The sequence below is a fragment of the Choloepus didactylus genome, chromosome 9, assembly GCF_015220235.1.
Source record: "Choloepus didactylus isolate mChoDid1 chromosome 9, mChoDid1.pri, whole genome shotgun sequence".
In the NCBI taxonomy this organism is placed as follows: Eukaryota; Metazoa; Chordata; class Mammalia; order Pilosa; family Megalonychidae; genus Choloepus; species Choloepus didactylus.
Window position 1 is genome coordinate 46188116 of NC_051315.1, and position 14636 is coordinate 46202751.

General features: G+C 37.8%; 3 protein-coding genes across 4 annotated transcripts in view; 1 reads left to right on the top strand and 2 right to left on the bottom strand.

The window, feature by feature from the left end:
• Positions 1-8733, top strand: part of UPP2 (uridine phosphorylase 2) — a 90204-nt gene extending 81471 nt beyond the window's left edge. Inside the window, exon 8 of the mRNA XM_037848952.1 lies at positions 8534-8733. Within this exon, the coding sequence (XP_037704880.1) occupies positions 8534-8553 (20 nt within the window). The 3' untranslated portion in view covers positions 8554-8733. The remainder of the gene's footprint in view (positions 1-8533) is intronic.
• The window catches only part of CCDC148 (coiled-coil domain containing 148), a 312951-nt gene that overhangs the window by 14883 nt on the left and 283432 nt on the right, over positions 1-14636 (bottom strand). The gene's annotated exons all lie outside the window — the stretch shown is intronic.
• LOC119543993 (14-3-3 protein zeta/delta) lies at positions 11562-13387 on the bottom strand. Its single transcript, XM_037848953.1, has one exon. The coding sequence runs from the start codon at positions 13311-13313 to the stop codon at positions 12576-12578; it is 738 nt and encodes a 245-aa protein (XP_037704881.1). The 5' UTR covers positions 13314-13387; the 3' UTR covers positions 11562-12575.

Sequence of the window (14636 nt, forward strand, 5' to 3'; positions counted from 1 at the left end):
AATCAAAAGAGAGCTGGCGTAGCTATACTAACATCAGATAAAATAGACTTTAAGTAAAAAATTGTCATGAGGGACAAAGGCAATCATTCTAAAAGGGTCAATTCAACAAGAAGACATAATAATTATAAATATATATGCACCTAAAAGCAAAGCTCCAAAATATATGAAGCAAATACTGACAAAGTTGAAAGGAGAAATAGTTCTACATTAGTAGCAGGAGGCTTTAATACACCATTTTCAATAATGGATAGAACATCTAGACAGAAGATCAATAAGGAAATAGAAGACTTGAATGATACTGTAAACCAACTGGACCTAACAGATATATATAGAACACTTCACTCAACAACAGAATACACATTCTTCTTGAGTGCACATGGATCATTCTCCAGGGTAGACCATTTTGGGGGAAGTCAAGGATACACTCAGCAGCCATCTCACAACCCTCACCGATCCTCCTCTTTTCCCCCTTTCTTGTTTGTGTGCAGGTATTTATATTTCCCCTCTTGTTTGTTTGTATGCAGGTATTATGTTTCTATTTGCACTTGTTTGCATGCAGGTGTTCAGTATGTTTCTATTTCTCAAGAGAATTCAAGCAGCTGGGGGAGATGTTAAAACTTAACCAGTCCCAGCTGTTTGCCAGGATATAAAGGTTGCTCATTGACAGAGCCCTCTCACGGCCTGGAATGTATAAAAGCTCATTACTCATTCAAGGCAGATATCCCTCAAAGAGAGGCATGCATAGCTGCTGAGCAGTTTGGCCTCCAGGGGGCCAGCTGCAATTGGTCTCTCATCTATGATCCAAAGAGAAGCATGTAGAGCTGCTATCCACCGACCCTCACCCAAGTAGTTGGCCTCCACGGGGGACTAGCCAAGGTGGGGTCTTTTAGCCTGCTTTTTTGGACCATTAATGCTGTGCAATCAATAAAGCAGTCATTTTCTGGGAGTCCTGTCATGCTTGAGCCTGTGTTCCCACAGCTATATCTTAGGTCACAAAACAAGTCTCAATAAATTAAAAAATATTCAGATTGTACAGTGCATCTTCTCTGACCACAATGGAATGAAGCCAGAAATCAGTATCAGAGGGAAAAATGGAAAATTCACAAATATGTGGACATTAAGTACTCAAACAACCAATGGGTTAAAGAGGAAATCACAGGGGAAATTAGGAAATATCTTGAGGTGATTGAAAATGAAAATACAACGTAACCAAAACTAATGGGACACAGCAAAGGAAGTGCTGAGAGGGAAATTTATAGCTCAAAATGCTTACATTAAAAAAGAAAGATTTCAATTTATAAATCTAACCTAAAAGCTAGAAGAACTAGAAAAATAAGAGCAAACTAAACCCAAAGCAAGCAGAAGGAAGGAAATAAAGATCAGAATGGAGATAAACAAAATAGAGACTAAAAGAACAACAAACAGATCAACAAAACCAAAAGTTGGTTCTTTGAAAAGATCCATAATATTGACGAGCCTTTAGCTAGAGTGAGAAAGAAAAAAGACAGAGAACATAAATAACTAAAATCAGAAATGAAAAGGGGGTATTACTACCAACCCCACTGAAATAAAAGGGACTATAAGAGGATACTATGAACTGCACACCAAAAAAAACTGGATAACCTAGATGAAATGGACAAATTTCTAAAAACACACAAACTACCTACACCAATTCAAGAAGATACAGAAATGGATCTATATCCAATACGTCCAATCTAGTTATCAAGCCAATAACTAGAAAAGAGAATGAATCAGTAATAAAAAACTTCCCAATAAAAGAAAGTCCAGGGTCAGATGAATTCACGTGGGAATTTTACCAAACATTTCAAGAATTAACACCAATCTTGCTCAAAATCTTCCAGAAAAATTGAGGAGGAGGGAATACTCCTTAATTCATTCTATGAGGCCTCATTCAAGAAAAGAAATTACATACCAAAGTCTCTTATGAATATAGATGCAAAAATCCTCAATGCAATATAGGTTGCCATGGGATAGGGTGAGGGTAGAGAATAGGGAGTCAATGCTTAAAATGCACAGTTTCTATTTGGGATGATGGAAAAGTTTTGGTAATGGATAGCTGTGATGGAAGCACAACATTGTGAATGTAATTAACAGCACTGAATTATATAATTGTTGTTAAAAGGGGAAATTTCAGGTTGTATATATGTTAATGAATAAAACATTTTTAAAAATCCTTGTAACTGTACAACACAGTAAACTCTAAGACAAACCATTGGCTATAGTTAATAGAACAATTAATAAAAATATGCTTTCATCAAATTTAACAAATGTACCACACCAGTGCAAGGTGTTAAAAATAGGGTAGTATATGAGAATCCTGTATATTATGCATGATTGTTCTATAAACCTACAAATTCTCTAATAAAAAAAAAAAAAAGAATCACTGGCATTTATAAAATTTGTGAGGCAGGGCCCCACCCCAGGCCAATGAAATCAGAATCTGGTAGTGGGGCCCAGGTATTCGTATTTTGTTAAAACTCCCCAGATGATTCTAAGGGGCAGCCTGGGCTGAGAACCAATGCTAAATAGCCCAGTGGTTCTGAAACTTTAGCTTACATCAGAATCACCTGGAAAGCTTGTTAAAGTGCAGATTGCTCTACCAACCCCAGAGTTTCTTATTCAGCAGTAATGGGGTGAGTCTCAAAAATGTGCATATCTACAGTTTCCAGGTGATGCTGATTCTGCCACACTTTGAGAACTGATGCATAAATACTCAGATTAGGGAGACTCTGACTATTGCTGTCAAGACAAAACTAGGTACAAATGTCTACTTAGACAGGGCTTATTTCTGTTTGCATTAGTAAATATCAGAGTTACATGTTTCAGGATTGATCCAAACTACAAATTCCTGCTCTGATGCTATTGACTGTTAAGCGCAGATCTTTTTACCATTCCCCATCCACCCACCCACGTGGCCCTAACATGCACGGATGACATGTTCTCTCAGTGACAGTTGTCTCTTAGATTTGGATCAATGTCGGTGATGGGTGCCACAATGGCTGTTACTAAACTTCTCTTTCCTTCGGATGCTACGCATACTAGTGTATCTTAATGACAGAGTTGAAAAACCTCAGGCTACTGGTAATACTCAGAGGTTCTATTCAGTAAAATCAAAGGCGGAGGAAATACTTGAAGGCATCTCAGCCTTGAAAAGGAGGTAGGAGTTACTCTCTTTGAGAATAATCCCTGCAGCTCCAAGGGGGTGGAAATTTTATCACACTGGAAGTGAACCACCCATAAATGAGAATGAGATCCATTTTCCTATAGGTTGTAATGTGTCCCAATCCACATGTCTGAGTTCACTTGAGATGGTAATACAAAGATATGTTCATCTTTAAAACAAGGATTTTGACCTGGGAGTCCACAGTTGAAACAGGAAGTGAGGTAAGGGATACCAGAAGAATACTGTAAATATTATACTAGCCCTTTCCCCAAATTAGTCCAAAATATTTCTGCCATAACTAATTCATCCTTCTCTTTCTGAACCATTCCTAACCCTCTCCACCTAGCCTTCATTAATCACTTTATGTCCTTAAACTTCTTCAGTAGCATTTCAAGAGGGTTGGGGGGGGCGTGGCCAACCCAGGTGCAGGCAATAAGAGATGCATCACCTGTAGAGAATTAAAGACAATAATAACTCCAACTAAGAGCCAGTCTTTCTTTTTTTAAAAAAAAATCACCATGCACCAGCAAATATAAACAATGTTAGTGATAAAATACTCTCTTCACTAGGGCAGAGACTCCCATCTCACCTCACTCTTAGTAAGCCATTGCTTTCAAATATTTTCCTTACTTGAAAACCATCGCTTCCCGGGAGACACTTCCCTGGCCACCCTTTAAAATATAGTTTTCCCTCTGTACCTTGAGGGGATGGCATTTTCCTGGCTCCTCAGAGACTATTCCAGAAAAGTCTTACCCTTTGACGTTGAAATTATACTATCCTCTTTTCTAGTATGTTTCTTGAAATCAACTACCGGCTTCCCAGATCACTGCCCATCATTTACTGAGGGTTATTCAAAACTCCACCCTTACAGTCGCTGAGTCCCCCAATAGACTTTGCTTTTTCTTTGCTTCAGTGACCAACTCCCTACACCAAACTTGGAGCTTGCAATTATGTAGAACTGTCCCACTGCTAAAATCTTAAATTGAGGAATCCATTCTATTGCTCCAGGGTTGACACATATAAGGGTTGTCCACTGCACAACTCTAAGAAGTATTCACATGGATTGCCTGCCAACCTTTTATCCTTCTAATGTTCTCCCTCATTTATTTTTACTCAACATGCTGCTTTATATAACAAGCTCTCCATTTTCCAACAATATTTATGAACTCTCTTCTATGTGCTAGGCACCAGCTAGGCCTTTCCTCATATGTTCACTGTCTTTCAACCTTTGTTCTTTCTTCCAGGCTATGAGACACAACCAGACTTTACTTCATTCCCCACCCAGCTTTTGATCCTTGGGTCTATCACTACAAGGACATTCTCACGAGTATCCCTTAATTATCTCACCTTCTTTCCCTTCCATGACTGCTCTTCCATTCCCAACCCTAATTCGTTGCTTAATTTATTACACATTTATGAGGTCAAACCTTAACCATCAGCATTACTCCAGAATCATTTTATTTAACCCAAGCTGCCTGCAACTCTCTGAAGTTTCTAATCCACACTTAATTCTCCCTATTAGCAGAGAATCTCAACTCCTACTTCACCTGAAAAAGAAAGGCCATCAAAGCATTCATTTTACATGCTTTGCTACTTCCAACTTCTCAAGACCCTCCTTCAGTCATCCTTTGCTCTTTCTAATCTTGCCTCTTAATCCCACAAACCAGAATATTGTTCCAGTAATTAATCCCTTTCCTCTTTCTTCAGTCTGTTTCTCTCTGACGGCTCTTTTCTATCTGCATACAAACTTTCTCAAGTGGAGGGAAAAATGTCTTTCTCAATTTGGGCTCCCTTTTCAGCTGCCATCTTCTCTCTCTCTATCCCTTCACTACAAAATTTATTAAATAAAGAAGACATAGATTCTGTTTACAGTTCTTCACTTCTCATTTAGTCCAAAATCCACTGCAGTATGGCCTCTGCCCCATCCACTCTATGGAAACTGATTTTATCAATGCTACCAGTGACTCCAAATGGCCAATTCAGAGCCTGCTTTCAGAACTCCTTCACTTTGACCTCTCTCCAATGCCTGGTGGTACTAATGACCCATTCCTTTAGGGAGGGGAAATGTACCTCCCACCTCTCACTTCTCTTTTCCTCCATGTCTTTTACGGCCTCCTCCTTATCTGTCCATCCACGCTTTCAATGAACCACTTTCTTTTTTCAATTTAAAAGCTTCTTCTGGGCAATTTGACTTCAACTACTATCAGTACACGAGCATCCGCAGCTCTCACCTCCAAGCTTCAGTCCTTTGATCTTTTAGTTTGGTTTAGTTTTTCTTCATGTAAAAATTGGCCTCTCAGACAAATCCCTCAAGTGTAACTGAATTACATTGCTGAGTAAATGCAGAGCTTCTATTTTAATAGGCAGCTGAGTTAGGTATAGAGTCGGCATACTCCTGTGAAAACTTAAGAACTAACCCAATGACAGGCATAAATGAAGGCCAGAAGGCCTCTCTCATCCTTTTAGAGGTGACCCACCAGGGTGCCATGGATACCATCGACAGGGCCAAGATTCTGCTGGCTCAATTATTTTGGGTTCACTCCCATCCAAAAACAGACAATTAAGTTCCCAACGTTTAATAACTTACAACATGCTGCAACAATTTTAGTTTGAAACATTTAGAGTTAATCACTTCAGCTATTAAAAAATCTTAAGAAAGCACCCATAGAATGTACAATTTTAAGCAATACATCCTGGGGCTATGAAAAATCTTTTATACGCTCAAGTAATGGACAGAGGCGTCTTTACATTTGGGATTATTGGCTATAAACCATTTTCAAATTGGGAACGTCTTCCAAAAATAATGACTTTAATATCAGAAAAGTTGATTTTTATCCCTTCTTTCTGGCAATAATTTGACATGAGGACAACTGCCTATTAATGGCCAAATGTAGATTTTAATAATTAAAACACAGTGAGGTAGATATTTGTGGTGGTTTCTTTTAATGCTGCTGACATCAATCCCCTTCATCTGCAGAACTGCGTCTCCTCACTCCATGTAGTTCTGCAGAGGCCTTTAATCAGAGATCCTACCTCCTGGTCTTAGGGGTTTACATGTGACCTTGGTATGAATGATGATAGTTCATTACAATATGACTACAGCAACTGGCCCTGAATGGGTACATGACTTCAGCTGAACAAATTAGAACCTTTCCCTTGGATTTATAAATGGATATTGAAGAAGAAAGTGTTTCTATTTTCTCTGAGGTCACTAAGCTAGAATGATATAATTAAGCCTGGAGCTGCTGATAGCCATGCATACTGTTCCCCCAACTCTCTGCCCACTTAGAGGAAGTCCAGATCAATCTGCAAACACACAAAGTAAAAATGTAGAAAGAGGGTGAGAGAAACATGAACATATAATTTGAGTCTCAGGGAAAGACCCATTCCTGGATTCCCATTTATGTGAAACAGTCTATCCCCTTTCCTGCCTAAGCTAGTTTGAGTTAGGTATCTGTCAGTTGTTTCTGAGGAGTCCTGACTAATAAACGTATTTTCTATGTATAAGGGAATATTCACATTTTTTCTCCTCTCTAACAGGAGGGCCTGTACCTAGCTAGCTATTTCAAATGGTAATCAGTTCATTTCCCAGACTGATGGCCCATGGAATGTTAATGTCTCACAGGATATTGGGTGATCAAGTTAGTTTGGGAAAAACTAAGTTAGACAAAGTGAAATAGGTTTCTTTACAGAAGGACTTCTCAGAATAGTTATAACAACATAGTGTTATGTATTATGAATCTCCAAAAGGAGGACTTAGCATTTTCTTTGATAACTGATACCTTTTTCAATAGAACCCAAGTTTGGGAAATGTTACTTGCCTTTTCAAGAATAAGCGGGGAGGTTCATATAAACAAACTAATGGGCATATACATATATACAGGTATTGGTTTTTATTATAACTGTTTTCATGTCTTGCTTCTCTGTTAGACTGTGAATTTCTTGAGTTAAAGAGGCTATGTCTTAATTGCCTTTGTATTCTTAACAACTAGCATAGTGCCTAAAACATAGAAGGCAAGCAATGATAGAAAGAAAGAAAGAAAGAAAGAAAGAAAGAAAGAAAGAAAGAAAGAAAGAAAGAAGTTAAATTGTGGAAAACATTCTACTGAATTTCCTAAGATTTAAGTAAATAACAGGAAATAGAATTTGACTAAAAAATGAATATACACATTTCCATTCAATTTGTCTAGTTAGTTGGTGGGTATACCTTTGTGAGAAAATTAATTATTTGAAGTGCTGAAAGAAAGGTTCAATCACTGGAGAAAAAAATCAGTTGTCTAGCTCCTTTGGACAATCAGGAGCCATGGAGGCTAAAAGGCAAACTCAAAACATGACATCCATGACACAGACTTGCTAATACTGTGATTTCTGAGAGGCAGCACAGACAGAAATGGCATGTTTCCTCTCAGGAATTATTTATTATGAAATAAAATTTAAAAGCCACACAGGCAGACCAGCATTTGCTTGCCTAATTGTCTCTATACAAGCATTCATTTATTCAACAAATTTATATTAAGTGCTATATATGCAAATGTGTAAAATAGTATTTCTGCAACAAAACAAAACAAAACAAAAACACAGAGTCATTGGAAAAACCTATCAGGTAAACAAGGGCAGTACCCCATCTGGATATTTGAATATGTACTGTCATATAAGTCTGCTAAGACAAGATGGTAGTTTGCACAGTGGCTCTTGAAATCACAAATGTTTTTGATCGAGTTTAACTTCATAGGTAATGTGTAATGCTTTTTAGAAACCTGTAATGTGCTATATTAACATTTTATTGGTTATATAAAAAGAGAACTCATGTTGAGGTTTTATCTCACAAAATTAGAAGCTTGCTTTATATTCTTTTCCCATGCTGGTTTGCAGTGCTTTTAAAGGTAAGAAACAGATAAGCTTGGGTGATTAGTTTAATTGGACTTTTTTCCTGAAGAATTATTGTAAGATACATATAATTTCTGATGCCCCAAATTTCAAATGAGTGTTTTCAGAATCACAAATACTGAAAGCAGCATTGTTGTAGTATGGAACTTTAAAAAGCTACAGTAATAAATACATCGATGTGTTATCAAATCATAATATTTCAGTTTGGTTTTATCTATTTTTAACTTCTACTTATTGTAAGAAATGTTTCTAAGTGGTCCTCACTTTTCCAGAGATGGGCCTCCATATCATTATAATGGAACTAGTTTCTCTTCAACAATAGTGATGGGACGGTCCTAAGACAGCAATACAAACCACAGTCCTCTCCCTCAAAAAATGACTTAAGTAAATAAGATTAATACAGCTTTACCTTCTGTAATACTGTTTGAAAATCCCCCTTACATTCTCTTTTTTCCTTCCCAGGTCTCTCAGAACTTCTATAGAGAGCAAACATCAAAAGGACCAACGATTTTTATAGTGATTCAACTGCCCATGGCGATGAAGTAAACCCTGACTTTCTGTCAGCGGAGGAAATGATCAGCAAAGAGGCTTCACAAACAGCCTCTTTAACACTGAGGTTAAAAAAAAAAAAAACAAAAAGTGTAGAAGAACAGTTGCGTTCATGAACACCGTTGGGGTTTTGTTGTTGTTGTTGTTTAGTAACCCTTATAATTCTCCCTCTAAAAAAATTTTCTTTAGCAAAACATTTCAGTTAGGCATTTTAAATATATTGAAAAAATAAATGATAAAATAATTTATGTACTGGGCTTGACTTGTCTAGTGTTTTTCTTGGCTCCCTCAAATGCAGATCGACTCCTGTTATGACTGGCGTTTCCGCCTTCAAGTTTCAACTAGCTTCTTTAGGGACTCCCCCAAGCAGCACCTTCCTTAGCAGTCTCCTTTTTGTCTCAGAATCCAGCCTCCTGGCTTGAGCTCTGGGTTCATTTTTCCTTTTGTCCTCAAATACAGACACCTCACAAAGCAACACACCCGAGAGTCCAGCCAAGTGAACGCTGGGATTAGGATCTCGGAGTACAGGCGGCCCATCCCCCTGCCAACTTGATGAGCTCTGCTGGCTGTGCTGCATTTTCCTCAGGTGAGATGCTAAAGCTGATGTTCTATAAAAGCTATTACTGCAGGCCAGGAGGAAGATGTGTGGCTTTCTCCAGATACCAGGCAGATAAACAAAGTTGAAAAGAGTATCACTGATTAAACTGATAGGGAACTAACTTTACTGGAAAAGATAAGATAATAAACCGCACCGAGCTCCAAATAAATTGCCAGCTAATACCTACCTCACTGACCCTCAGCCTTATTTTTAAAGGAGACGTATATCTTCCCACCAGCATTATTCAGGAATGGGAAGAAATAAAACCCCAGGAATGCTGTATTTTCCTTTCCTACATTAAGCTAAAGTTGTCGACACCCATATTCCATTGGACTTTTTGGGATACCTCTTAAAAGAAATAGAGAAATTCCTAGATGAAGGACATAGGCCAAAGATGTATGATCAAACAGGCTTCTAACAACTCACAATTTGTAAAAATTTAATATATGACTGAATTATAATTAGTTTCTAACCTTGGGGAACAGGTGGGGAAAGGATGGACAGGCTGGAAGAGAAGTAAGGAAGGATCTCCTAAGCAAGTTGGTGGTATAAATCAAGTAGATAATGTTTATGAAATTTTATTTTAATAAGTTTCAATGGCTAAGTGTTGTCCTATCTAGACCCAGCCAACAAAGAACCCCACAGGTGTTCTGCACAGAGAGTAAAGCAAAAGCATGAGAAGATCCTCAGGAAGAAGAGTTCTCTCCCTTCACAAAAACTTCGCAGTAAGTGAGCTCAGAAAATAAATAGCTAGGGCTCTCCCATGGGCCTAATCATGACCACCAAACGGTAAGCCCACAGGAAAATCCACTTAGTTCAAGTTAAACTGGCAAAAGGGGTGTTAGTCTTGCCCATCAAAGGTAGGTTATTTACTCTAACCAAGCTTCTGGGAAATCTCATGGCCTGAATAGCAAAAAGAAGGCTATTTTATTTTCTCTAAAAGCTATAAGTCGAATGTCCACAAAATTCTAATTTCTTACAGAGACATAGCCCACCTTGTCACATATATGAAAGGCAACTCACATTTTCTCTCCAAGTGAATCTTTTTTTTTTTTTTTTTTTTTTTTTTAAGTTTCAGATTTTATTTATAACTTAATTGAATGAGATCATCTCCTCAGTCTAGCTTAGTTTTCCTTGCTATGAAATAATTATTTCACCTCCTTGGCCTGGGGGTTGGAGAAATCCATAGGCAAGGTAAAAATAAAGAGCTGCAAGTGAAGACGCATTATTACATTGTCCCAAATACAAACATGAAATATCTTTTCTCCTTAAAAGAAAGACCCCAAGGCCTCCATTGCACTTTTATTTGAATGTGATATTTGGGACAATTTTCCAAAAGGGCCAATATTTCCCAATTTAATCTGAAGTCATTATAGAACAACAACAAAACAGTATTTGGGATTTCAGTTTCTCACCCTTATCATTAAGACTCACTGCCTCCCATCATCAATATTTATTGAGCATTTACAGTGTACTAGGCACAACAGAACATACAGAAAACATTGTCTCTGCTCTTGAGGAGCTTACATTCTAAAAGAAAAAAAAATACACCTCTTTAAAACGGTATTTTTGTTTGGTGTTTTCTGCAAGGTACTGAGGAAAAAGTCTGTAGGGTGAGTTTTGGGTATAACTTAGCCCCATCATTATTTAGAGAATAGAGGAAGGAGGAGGACTTAAAGGCAGACAATGACAGACCATTCAAGATAGGTAGGGCTTAGAGGGAGATAAACACAATCTCATCAACCAAGGAGAGATTTGCTGCAGTAAATAGGATGAGGGAAAATAGTCTGTGGGATGCAAGCAAAGGAAGGAGGGTAGTATCTTAGACATTTGAGTGGAGCCAGAAAGATCATGCGGCCTTTTTCCAAGTACACGGCCACCAAGTAGGAATGGTTGGTGACGGGACAGAAGGCTAAAAAAGGAAGGTAATCCTGTGCACCTGACAAATAGAAGGAATAAAGGATCAAAACTAAAGGCAGGCTACAAGAGTATCAAGAAGTTCTTAAAAACCAAAAGTGGAAGCACAAAACTTACAGTTAATGCTACCCAACATCATGGTAGGCCAGAACATTGTGGCTTGTGGCTTCCTAAGTTAGAAAATGCCCTATCCAAAAATTTAAATGAAACACATTACTTTTATCCAATTGACAACCCCCACCCCTCAATAGAAATTGTTGGGGGGGGGTGGGGGGAGGAGGAATGGAAAGGAGAATGGGACATGGTTGGGAATAGTAGTTACATGAGTAGTATTTTTGTTATTATGATAAATTTCTTATTTAAACTTGGTAAAAGCCCATTAGCTGCCAAAAGGGAATAAGGAATAAATTTCTAAAAATGTACAAGTAGTTGAAAAATCCATTCATAAAACTTTTATTCCACTTACATCAACTTAATACACGTGTTCTTAACAATTATGCTTGGATTGTTCAAGAAAATTTCATAAGACATTAAACAAAGCTAGCCATCATCAAGTTATTTCCCTGTTAACTATTTTTACAGCACATGCATGTTAGGCAAGTATCAAAAAAAAAAAAAAAAAATCACAAAAGCAAAAAACCTAAAAAAAAGTTAAATACATGGGTTTTTTGTTTTACTGCTGTGCTTGATATACACACAGTAATGGATATCAAGCAACTCATTTTTACTGCATCGTTACTTGTACATTTGTTCTTAGGTTGCCTAAAACAATTAAATACAAATAAAATGAGTGTAGCAAAAATAATGAAAGCAAACAGCAGGTAACTTTACAAATAATGGAATGTGAACCGTTTCTGCCCTTCTTCAGAGTAAATTGGGTCACAACTTTGTCTAAAGGAACATTTCTGCAGCTGTAGTCAAAGGTATGCACATTGAGACTGTGTATTCCACAGATACACATGGTTCAACATGTAATATCTGTGGGGTATCTTTTCTACCACAGCCTTGAAAGTGCTCTAAACCTTAAAGTACCCACAATAACTACACTTGTGACTGAAACCAATTATCCCTTTTATCCCCCACTAGGACAAACCAATATGTAGGCAGTTTTCTTTGCTTAGACATGGAAGCAGTTTTAACACTGGCCCTTGTGAAGCCACAATGTACCAAAAGTACTATGCCAAACATTTATAACTTGTATAAAAATTCCACTTCCCCATATTGGCCACCTCAAGATGAAAACAGATAACTCTCTAATGTTAACTGGCTCTACTCCCCTAATATTAAACATAAAAACCACATGGGAAATACAGAAATTCAAATAGAAGTAACATAAACCTGTCATAATCGTAAACAAAAAACTATTTGTGGGACAGCATGGATGACAAATGGTCTACTGTGTAAATTTTAGAATGAGGCAGACAAAAGTTGGAAGGCCAGTTAATTTTCCCCTCCTTCTCCTGCTTCAGCTTCATCTCCTTGGGTATCCGATGTCCACAATGTCAAGTTGTCTCTCAGTAATTGCATTATTAGCGTGCTGTCTTTGTATGACTCTTCACTTAATGTATCAAGTTCAGCAATGGCTTCATCAAAAGCTGTCTTTGCAAGAGAGCAGGCTTTCTCTGGGGAGTTCAGAATCTCATAATAGAACACAGAAAAGTTAAGGGCTAGACCCAATCTGATAGGATGCGTAGGCTGCATTTCCTTTTTGCTGATTTCAAATGCTTCTTGGTATGCTTGTTGTGACTGATCCACAATCCCTTTCTTGTCATCACCAGCAGCAACCTCAGCCAAGTAGCGATAGTAGTCTCCTTTCATTTTCAAATAGAAGACTTTGCTCTCTGCTTGTGAGGCATTGGGGATCAAGAACTTTTCCAAAAGAGACAGTACGTCGTTGCAGATATCTCTGAGCTCGGTCTCAATTTTCTCTCTGTATTCTCGAGCCATCTGCTGTTTTTTCTCAGCACCTTCCGTCTTTTGCTCAATACTTGAAACGACCCTCCAAGATGACCTACGAGCTCCTACAACATTTTTATAAGCAACTGAGAGAAGATTCCTCTCCTCATTGGATAATTCAGCTCCTTGCTCAGTTACAGACTTCATGCAGGCTGCCATGTCATCATATCGCTCAGCCTGCTCGGCCAGTTTGGCCTTCTGCACCAGCTCATTTTTATCCATGACTTGATGTTCTGTATCTGGAGTAGGAGGCGGCGGACACACCGGGCTCGGCAGTCTCTGGGCAGCGGCCGCAGCGAGGCTGAGACTCTGTCCCTCCAAGTGAATCTTTTAATCTTTATTGTCCTCTCCCAGATGTCACAACTCCTATCTGCCAAATTCCCCATTATTTCAAGTGACAAGAATATTCCCTAAGGCCTACTTTTTTGACTATACATCTTTCTGAGATCATATCTCTGATTTTCCTGAAGATTATCACATCAACAATTTATCCTCTGCCTGCTTCTTGACTTTGAAAATGATCCTCTCACCCTGCCTAGGCACAGTTGACATTTCTCTCCTACATACATTCCTTAGTTCAAGCAAAAATATCTTGCTTGGACAGCCCCATTTCTATGCATAAAAATACGCAGAAACTGGCATAACTTCAGATGGAGACAAGCCTTTCTGCAAATAGACCAATTACCACACATGAACCACAGGAACATTGTATTCTGAGCCTGGTCTAACATAAAATCAGTTATGTCCATTACATGCAAGTCCTAGGAGGGTATGGTTTGTAGAGCAATACACTGACAGATCACAAGGATTAACTTGTTCTGAAAGCTCCCAGTATTAAAGAAAAAAAAAAAAGGCAACAAAAGCCTTGCTCTTTTAGAAGCATTTAGAGCTTTCAAGCCCACACATGCTCAGATAGTAATGATAATCTCTGTTTGTGGGATTTGGAAGAGCTACAAAGAATAAAGAGGCACAATATTTTGACAAAGTGATGTATTCTTGTCTTTAGGTGTATTTGATGGAAACCTCTGGACTTTTCCCCTTCAATTAATAAAACATTGTAAATGCAAGAACATTTGAGTATATAAAAGCTCCATAAAAATACGGAAATAAATACACATGCTTATAGATACATACACATATATATGATACCAATATATTTTTAAAGTAACCTATTTGTATAAAATTTTATCATTTTCAAGGTACTCTCACATACATTATAAAGACAAATTCGGTATAAAAATAATTTTCTGTTGAACTAGTATTTAAACACCACCAGTCACACCACTCACACTTTCTGTATTTTTCCTGATGAAATGATGTCAGCAATTACTTTTTTTTAATTATTTAGGATTTATACCCCACCTGTTCTAAAAAGATTTGAAATAATATATAAAATAAAACACAAGGTTAAAAAGCAACATAAAAAAATCAAAGATACAAAACCAGCTAACTAAAAAGAGTAGATGTTTCCAAGCATCTGCAACAAGTTAATTGCCACAGTTGTGAATTTGCCTCTCACAGGAGTCAGCATTTGTGCACCAGGTG